Genomic DNA, 9232 nt, shown 5'->3' with positions numbered 1-9232 from the left:
GTTAGGGTTTTTCAAAATGCTGACACGCCGAGCTCAAAAGGTTCCCCAGCACTGATCTCGGAGATAAGCGGGACAGTATTTCGTCACTGAAGTTCAGTTCTGGCAAACTGTTTTCCAAAGTCCGGTAAGATGATAAAAACAAAATACCAGCAGATGAAGTTGAATTTGTTGAAAGTGTTACTTCAAAAGTCAAAATAGGTAGTTTCCTGTACCAGTGATGACCTTCAATGAGTTTGGGCTTTCTTTGTTATGTTTTCTCTAAGCCCTCTCTTTAAAATAAATGGCATATCTCTGCTTGGCACAGAGGCAGGCATTTATTCTCAGAAGCACCACATGATCTTTGTGTTTTCAATGCTGGCGTTTTCTTCTGCCCCAAATCCTGCTGCTCCTCATGAATTGACAAAAACCTCAAATTCTGGGGGCTTCTCTCAGTGCCTTGTGGTTCCATTTTTTTTAAAAAAAAAGAGTTAAAAACATTTAAAAATCAGCTCAACAAAAGCGTTGCTTACTCATTGGAAAACGAAAGACAGTTAAGGGCGATCAAGCATATTTCATTTAAAATAGATCTTTAGTTTCTTGAACTTGTGGTGTCTGTCTTTTATGAGCCACAGACGCCTGATTTATCTAGTGCTTACTACACGCTGACTCTTTGCTAAGTGGTTTACATTGCATTTGGTGTCATTCTCACGGCCACCATTACCAGCTCCACTGAACGGCTGAGAGAGCAATGTCACTGAGACGTGGAATTAACTGACTTGCAACAACAGGGTGGAAGGAAAGATTCCATGGCCCCCACTTGGTGAAGAAGAAAACTTCCACTCAGAGGAAGTGAGGAGAGATAAGAGACAGCCTATGTGCAGACACAGGAAGAATTTGAACCCAGGTCCCTCAGAATTTCAAGCCAGTACCCCCAAACCATCATGAAATTCCAGCCTTCTTAGCGCTTGCCTCAGCACGGGCAATCTCTCAGACCCAGTCTCCCCAGTCCTTAGGCTGCAACCGAGTACCAGCAACGCCATCATTTACTCGGTAACTTCCTTTCATCTGAATGTCTTTAAACCCATCAAGTTTTTCATTATAAGTGAGTAGATCACTGCCATCAATAGAAAACCAAAACCACTTGGTAAGTGTGCCAGCCAGAGCATGTGTTCCATTTTCCCACCTGAACCCCGATCGTTACAGCAGAGTAAGAAGAGAGGAGAGAAGGTTGTTTAGATGCCAGCCTTCTGGAAGCTCTGAGCCCGGCGCCCCCTTCTCATTTTCTAAAGGAATGTGATGTGAAAAGTGTTAAAGTCACAGAGCACTAAACCGCAATGTTCTCAGAGTGTAATCAGAAGGACGGAAAGAACTAAAAAGGGAATAGCTTGTGTGAGTTGTTTGATGTATCCAGCCTGAATGTGCCCTGAAAAGGTTTCAGCTAATATCCAACAAGAGACCCTTAACACCCAACGGGGAAAGGACCATCTCTTCAACAAGTGGTGTTGGGAACACTGGATAAAAAGACGTGCAATTGGACCCGTAGCTCACACCACTCAACAAAACTAACTCAAAATGGATCTGAGATTTAAATATAAATCATAGGTACCATAACACTCCTGGAAGAAAATGTAGGGAAGAAGCTTCTTGATATTGGTCTGGACAGTAATTTTTTGGGAATGATCCTAAAGGCACAAACAACAAAAACAAAAATCAATGAATGGAACTACATCAAATTCAAAAGCTTCTGCACAACAAAAGAAACAATTAACAAAATTAAAAGACAACCTACAGGATGGAGGAAAATTTTTGCAAACCATATATTGGGTAAAGGGTTACTATCCAAAATATACAAAGAACTTATACAACTCAATAAAAAAGAGACAATTTGATTAGAAATTGGCCCCAAAAAATCGGCAAAACTAAATAGAAGGTTTTCCAAAGAGGACATCAAAATGGCCAACAGGCACATGAAACAATGCTCAACATCACTAATCATTAGGGAAATGCAAGTCAAAAACCACAGTGAGATATCCCCTTACACCTGTTTGAATTACTATCACGGAGAGAGAAAAGAAAACAGGTGTTGCCAAGCATCTGGTAAAAAGAGAATCCTTATCTACTGTTGGTGGGAATATAAATTGGTATAACCACTAAGGAAAATAGTATGGAGTTTCCTCAAAAAATGATAAATAGATCTACCATACAATCCAATAATTCCATTTCTGGATATACACCCAAAGGAAATGGAAACAGGGTTTAGAAGAGATATATGTGCTCCTAGGTTTATTGTAGCATTATTCACAATAGGCAAGCATGGAAACAACCTAAATGCCCAAAATGAATAAATGAATAAAAAAATGAAGTTATATATATATATATTAGAGGCCCGGTGCACGAATTCATGCACCAATGGGGTCCCTCAGCCTGGCCTGCACGATCGGGCCAAAACCGGCTCTCCAACATCCCCTGAGGGGTCCTGGATTGTGAGAGGGTGCAGGCCAAGCCAAGAGACCCTACTGGTGCACCACTGGGGCCAGGGAGGGAGGTGGGAGATTGGCCAGCGGGGAGGGGCCGGGGAGGGCTCCAGGGTGTGTCCGGCCTGTCTCGCTCAGTCCCAATCAGCCAGACCCCGAAGCAAGCTAACCTACTGGTCAGAACATCTGCCCCCTGATGGTCAGTGCACATCATAGCGAGCGGATGAGTGGCCTTAGCTTTGATTGGTTAAATGGATGACTGGACACTTAGCATATTAGGCTTTTATTTTATATATATATATTCATTCATATATATAATCACATATATATGATATTATATATATGATATTATTCAGCCATGAAAAAGGAGGCTATCCTGCCACTTGCAATAACATGGATGGACCTTGAGCGCATTATGCTAAGTGAGGTAAGTCAGAGGAAGACAAGCAGTGTACGATACCACTTATATGTGTGTGCTCTAAAAAAATCAAACTCGTGGAAAAACAGAGAATGGTGGTTACTAGGAGGTGGGGTTTGGGAAGACAAGATTGATGTTTAAGGATACAAACTTTCAATGAGTGGTACATAAGCCATAGAGATTTAATGCACAGTATAATGAATACAGACAACAATATTCTACTGCAATCATCAAACTAGCTAAGAGAATAAATCTTAATGATCTCAACCACTAAAAAGAGAGGATAATTATGGAATGTGACAAGTACAAAATATTGCTACAACAGCAATCATATTATAATATATGTCTCAAATTAACACACATTGTACACCTTAAACTTACACAATGTTATGTGTCAAATATATTCAAAATATATTAAAAATAAAGAACTTACATGAATAATAACTTAATTTCCACCTTTAGAAAAGGGGAAAAAAGAAATGCCACCCCGAGTTCTAACATTGGGAAGCATTAGGCTATTTGCAAAGCAAGTGGGTGTAAGAAGAGTGTTCAAAGAGGCTTAGCAAAGTGCTTCTGGCTGAGAAGCCTCCTGAGGGCGCTCCTCAGATCCCGGTTCCGCAGGCTGTAGACGAAGGGGTTCAGCATGGGGGTCACCATGGTGTACATCACTGTGGCTGCCATGTCCCTGTAGGTGGTGTGTGTGGATGCAGGGTTGAAGTAGACCCCAATGATAGTCCCGTAGAAGAGAGAGACGACACAAAGGTGAGAGCCACAGGTGGAGAACGCTTTCCACTTCCCCCGGGCCGAGGGCACCTTCCACACAGCCACAGCGATGAGTGTGTAAGAGGCCATGATGCACACAAAAGGGACCAGAACCCCTGAACCCCCGAGCACCAACATCAGCATCTCGTTGACTTGCGTGTCAGAGCAGGAGAGCTTGATTAAGGCGTTGATGTCGCAGAAGAAGTGTGGGATCCTACTGGCGTGAAAGGACAACCGGGCCATCAGAACAGTGTGGGCCAAGGAGATGAAGCTGGCCACAACCCAGGTTGCCGCCACCAGCGAGGCACACCGCAGCACGCTCATGATCGTCATGTAGTGCAGCGGGCGGCAGATGGCCAGGTAGCGGTCATAGGCCATGGCCGAGAGAAGGATGCTGTCGGCTGCCCCAAAGGCGATGAAGAAATACATCTGGACCAGGCAAGCGGAGGAGGAGATGGTGGGGAGCCCGCACAGGTGGTTCAGCAGCATCTTGGGGATGGTGGTGGAGGTGAAGCAGACGTCGAGGAGAGATAAGTTGCTGAGGAAGAAGTACATGGGGCTGTGCAGGCGAGGGTCTGAGATGATGGCCAGGATGGTGAGCAGGTTCCCCAGGCACCCAATTAGATACAGGCTGCAGGCCAGCCCCAAGAGCGCCTGCTGCTGCTGGGGCTGCTCAGAAAGGCCGAGGAGGATGAACTGGGAGACCTGGGTCTGGTTGGCCATGTCCAGGCAGTTCTACAAGCAGAAGCAAGGGCATCAGCGGTGGGAGGGCTCCCGGGGAGGAAGCCAGTCCCCGCATTGCTGCCTCCCACTCATCTTTCCAGGTGCATCTCAGCTTCTCTGAGCCTCAGTTCCCCCATTTGTCACATGGGATTAATAATTCTCTTTTAATATAGATTTTTATTGATTTCAGAGAGGAAGGGAGAGGGGAAAGAGAGAGAGAAACATCAATGATGAGAGGGAATCATTGATCAGCTGTCTCCTGCACAACCCATCCTGGGGATCAAACCCAAAACCCAGGCATGTGCCCTTGACCAGAATCAAACCCAGGACCCTTCAGTCCACAGGCCAACACTCTATCCACTGAGCCAAACCAGCCAGGGCGGGATTAATAATTCTTACCTTTTAGGATTGTTATAAGAGAAATAAGCTCAAGGGGCTTACATTCATATATGACATGTTATATGGATAATTATTTTTCATAGTGGAAACTCTCAGTGATGCTATCAAAACAGTGACATGTTCATTAGCTTGACTGTGGCAATGGTTTTACAGTGTATCAACACATCAAGGTTTGCACCTAGGCATATATGGTTTTTATCAGTCAATACATCACTCAATAAAGATGGAGAAAAAGAAATAAACACAAAATAAACAGCATAAATGTTTCTAGAGTTTGTCTTTTAAAATAAAAATGAGTAATAGAGTGATAAGGGTATCAACTACAAAGTCAGACAGCCTGGGTTTTAAATCCCAGCTCAGCACTTACTAGCTGTGTGACATTAGGCAAGTTCATTAACCTCTCTGTGCCTTAGTCTTCCCATCTGTAAAATTAGGATAATACTATATCTGCCCCAAGGAGTTGTTGTGAAGATGCAATGATTTCATATGTAACATGTTGAACCTTATGTATTTTTCTGAGAGTTAAGATCTCTTAGAACAGACTGGTGGTTGCCAGGGACAGAGGTGGAGGGGACGCAAAATGGATGAAGTGAGCTAAAAGGTACAGATTTCAGATTAAAGGAAATAAGTCCTGGGCCTGTCCATCATAGTGACCATAGTTAACAATACTGGGTTGTATATTTGAAAGTTGCTAAAAGAGTGGATTTTTTGTATCCTGCTACGTTGCCAAATTCTTTTATTACATCTAGCAGTTTTTTTGGTGGAGTCTTAAGGGTTTTCTATATACAGTATCATGTCATCTGGGAATATTGAGAGTTTTACTTCCTCCTTTCCAATTTGGGTGCCTTTTATTTCTTCTTCTTGTCTGATCGCTGTGGCTAGGACTTCCCGTACTATGCCGAATAAGAGTGGTGAAATCGGACATCCCTGTCTTGTTCCTGTTGTCAGGGGAAATGGTTTTAGTTTTTGAAGAGAGTAGATTTTTAAAGTTCTCATCACAAGAACTTTTGTGGTGATGGATGTTAACTAGACCTATTGTGATCATTTCTCAATATACACAAATATAAAATGATTATGTTGCACACCTGAAACTAATATAATGTTGTACATCAATTTTGCCTCAATTAAAAGAAGTCTTAGTGTTTGAGAGTAAAGTCTCTGGGATCCAGATGAATCCTGTTTGAATGCCATTCCTGACACATTAGCTGTGTGAGCCAGTGACAGACAAGCCCAAAGCCTCAGTTTCCTGAGAGAATTAAATGAGACAATGAGTGTGGAGATCTTTAAAAGGATGCTCTCTTTAAAAATATATTTTTAATTGAGTTCAGAGATGGAGAGAGATATAGAAACATCAATGATGAGAGAGAATCATTGATTGACTGCCTCCTGTACCCACCCCACTGGGGATCCAGCCTGCAACCTGGCATGTGCCCTGTCTGGGAATCGAACTATGATTCATAGGTCAACAACCACTGAGCGAAGCTGGCCGGGTTGAAGGCACTAATCTTAAATGTTACAATGGTGTATCTTTTACACCAACGATGTCTCTCTCCTCAGTGGGCTGTGAGAGCATGTACTGATTCACTATATCTTGGGGTAAGTTATTTCCAAAGGGAGCTAATCTTGCTCATCCTATGTTTTTTACATCAACCTTAGAGACAGATGATCTTTGTCCACAAATGTAGGCCCCACGTGCCAGGTGAGACTTGCATGAACCTTATTCTGGCCTCCACTGGACAGCCCATCGGCTCTGAATTAGTCAGTTTAGACTAAATCGCGCTGCAGTAACATACAGGCCCCAACCTCACTGGCTGACAGCAACGAAGGCTGATTTCTCACTCAGGCTCCATGTCCATCACAGGGCGCTATGGTAGTGCTTGTGATGAATTCTCTCCCGGACTCAGACTGGTGGACAAACCTTTGTCTGGGACGCTGCCAGTCACTGCAGCAGTGAGAAAAGTGCATTGTATGCTGACTCCTAAGAGCTTCTGCCAGGAAACACTCCCCCACCCCGCTCACCTTTACTCACATTTCAATGGCCAAGCCTGGTGTCCGGGGGGTGGAGAGCTAGAAATCTCTCCAGGGAGCAGCGGCAAACATGAGTGAAAAAGAATAGACTCTCCAAAGCTTTGCAGTGGCCGACCTCTTCCACCGAGGGCTGAGGAGAGGAGAGCATGCATTTCTCCGAGAGACACAGGTCTGGCCTTTGTGTCTCTGGAGTCCTGTGCTCAGAACCCAGGAGTGCTGTTCACCCTGCAACCCATACACTGGCCACCACGCTAGGCTCAAGGCACCTCTGAGGCGGGAGAATAGTTATGATACGGGTGGCAGGTGTCTTGATGAGAGGACTCTGTCATCCTCCACACTCCCTTGCACGTTTCATTCAGTGACTGAATTTCTGGTTCCAGCAGCCACTTCTCTCCAAATTCCTACTTGATTATCCTGTTTCCTGGACATCACCCCCAGACACCTCCTTCCCCAGGCACTCCAGTCTCACCAGGTCCATAATGGGCTCTCCCCGACCAGGGCTGCTGGGCTTGGCCCTGGGAGTCCTGCACGGCACCATTCATGGCTGCACAGGCTGCACAACCCTGGTCAGCTCAACCCACTCCTCTCTCACCCCTCACATTCCACCGATGCCTAATTTGTAGATTTACAACAGCATCTTCATCTCTTGGACAGAAGCAGAACAGTTATTCCCAGACTGAGCCAGCATCGTCTCCCACCTGGATGACCCATCATGGAGTGGTCCCTGCATGGCCACTCTCGCCCCCTCAGTGCTTTCCATTCTGCAGCCAACGTGACTGCAGAGGTAACGGGGTCTTCCCCGGCTTCACCCCGCCGGGCTCACCACTGCTCCGCTCCCTCCCACACCTGCAGTTCCACCTCCTGCCTCAGAGCCTCTGCACCTGTGGCTTTTCCTCACCCACATGCCTTCACTTCTACTGAGGGGAGCGAGCAGGTTTCAGCCAGGACCTACTGACATTCGGGGCCGGATCATTTCTTTGTGGTGGGGATTGCCCTGTGTATTATTGTAGGAGGTTGACCCCTGGCCTTGACCCACTGGATGCCAGTAGCCCCCCTCCCACTCTGTCTGCAAAAAGATCTTGAGGCCCCTTGGGGAGATGTCAAAATCTCTCCCCCTGAGGACCCCTGGTCTCCAGTGGTCGGCAAACTCATTAGTCACCAGAGCCAAATATCAACAGTACAACGATTGAAATTTCTTTTGAGAGCCAAATTTTTTAAACTTAAACTATATAGGTAGGTACATTGTTATTAACTTCATTAGGGTACTCCTAAGGCTTAGGAAGAGCCACACTCAAAGGGCCAAAGAGCCGTATGTGGCTCGAGAGCCGCAGTTTGCTGACCACGGAGCTAGGCTAAAGCTCTGTGAACTCTCCCTTCTGCATCACCCACACAAACTGAACAGGACAATTCCTTTGAGCTCCCACTGACACACAGCATCCACTGAGCCCTCCGCAGCCCCATGAGGCAGTCCAACGTCACTCCTGCTTGGAACCAGGATCCAGCCAGGCTCTGGTTCTGGTGTCCACTCTCGACCCGTTCCCCATAACGCCCCCCACTCCTGAGGCTTGTGCAGAGCACCTGAAGTCCTTGTGGGTGAAACCGAGCAGAGAGCACCCCCACCTCTGAGGGGAAGTGCCAGGGCAGGAAGGCCCCACCCCTGCAACTCCTCTACCTGACACACTTACTTGACCAATGACCCCTGTACCTGCATCAGATCCCAGGACTTCTCAGCCCTCAGGTGGTGTGGTCCAGGGGGTTGGGACTGCTGCCGCCTCGAGTGTGTCTTGTGGCTGTGGAGGAGGAATATGCCTTCTCTGGGAGCACACAGAACCCCTACTTCAGGTTTATACCAGACTCTGGCCCCTGGGGGTGATGCCAGAGAACCTTGTCAGGATGAATACAGTTACCTCACCTTCCCTCGGGGGGCCTTTGAGCCTAGGCCCGCCCCCCCTCCTTGTGGAAAAGAATTTCCTCTCAAGAGCATTGTCTTTCCTCAGACCTGTCTCTCTTGGTTGACAGAGGATAGAATGCACCCAATTTTTCCTATGAAGAAGTTTTTAAAATATTTTATGCCTAATAATGGTTATAGTATTTGTTACGTGGTTGGAGCTGTGATGAGCATGCAATGTCCTATAACTCTCACCAAAGCCCAGTGAGGAAGGAAACTGAGAATCTCACCTGCCCATCGTCACACGGCTTGAAGTGGCAGATTTAGGGCTGGATTTAGATAGTCTGACTGCAGGGCACAACTATGAATGTAAATGGCCCTGCGCACACACATAAAAAGATATTTAATTTAGTGATATCGGAATAATATCGCATTGTGTGTATACAATCCAAAGGTTTCTAGTACATTCACAGAACTGTGCAACTACTTCCATAATCAATTTCAGAATATTTTCACCCAAAAGAAACCCTGTATATTTTAGCAACAACCCTAACCTCCCCC

The 9232-nt window shown here is 45.9% G+C and overlaps 1 protein-coding gene across 1 annotated transcript; it reads right to left on the bottom strand.

The window, feature by feature from the left end:
- Positions 1–3420: 3420 nt before the first annotated feature.
- Positions 3421–8969, bottom strand: LOC139011501 (olfactory receptor 1f45-like). Its single transcript, XM_070417021.1, has 3 exons — positions 8962–8969; positions 8489–8597; positions 3421–4368 (listed from the first exon to the last, which is right to left on the bottom strand). Exons 1-3 carry the CDS (start codon positions 8967–8969, stop codon positions 3421–3423), a joined length of 1065 nt encoding a protein of 354 aa, XP_070273122.1.
- Between the last annotated feature and the right edge of the window lie 263 nt (positions 8970–9232).

The sequence above is a fragment of the Myotis yumanensis genome, unplaced genomic scaffold, assembly GCF_028538775.1.
Source record: "Myotis yumanensis isolate MYYU_CA2020_CCGP unplaced genomic scaffold, mMyoYum1.0.hap1 SCAF_5, whole genome shotgun sequence".
NCBI classification, from domain to species: domain Eukaryota; kingdom Metazoa; phylum Chordata; class Mammalia; order Chiroptera; family Vespertilionidae; genus Myotis; species Myotis yumanensis.
The sequence above is the reverse complement of the archived record's forward strand: the minus strand, read 5'-3'. Positions and strand labels throughout refer to the sequence as shown.

Bases quoted from the DNA above. Each gene is read 5' to 3' on its own strand.
- LOC139011501 (XM_070417021.1), bottom strand. The intron at 4,369-8,488 runs GTACAGGGGTCA...TTCTGCTTGTAG, and splicing joins AGTCCTGGGATCTGATGCAG to AACTGCCTGGACATGGCCAA.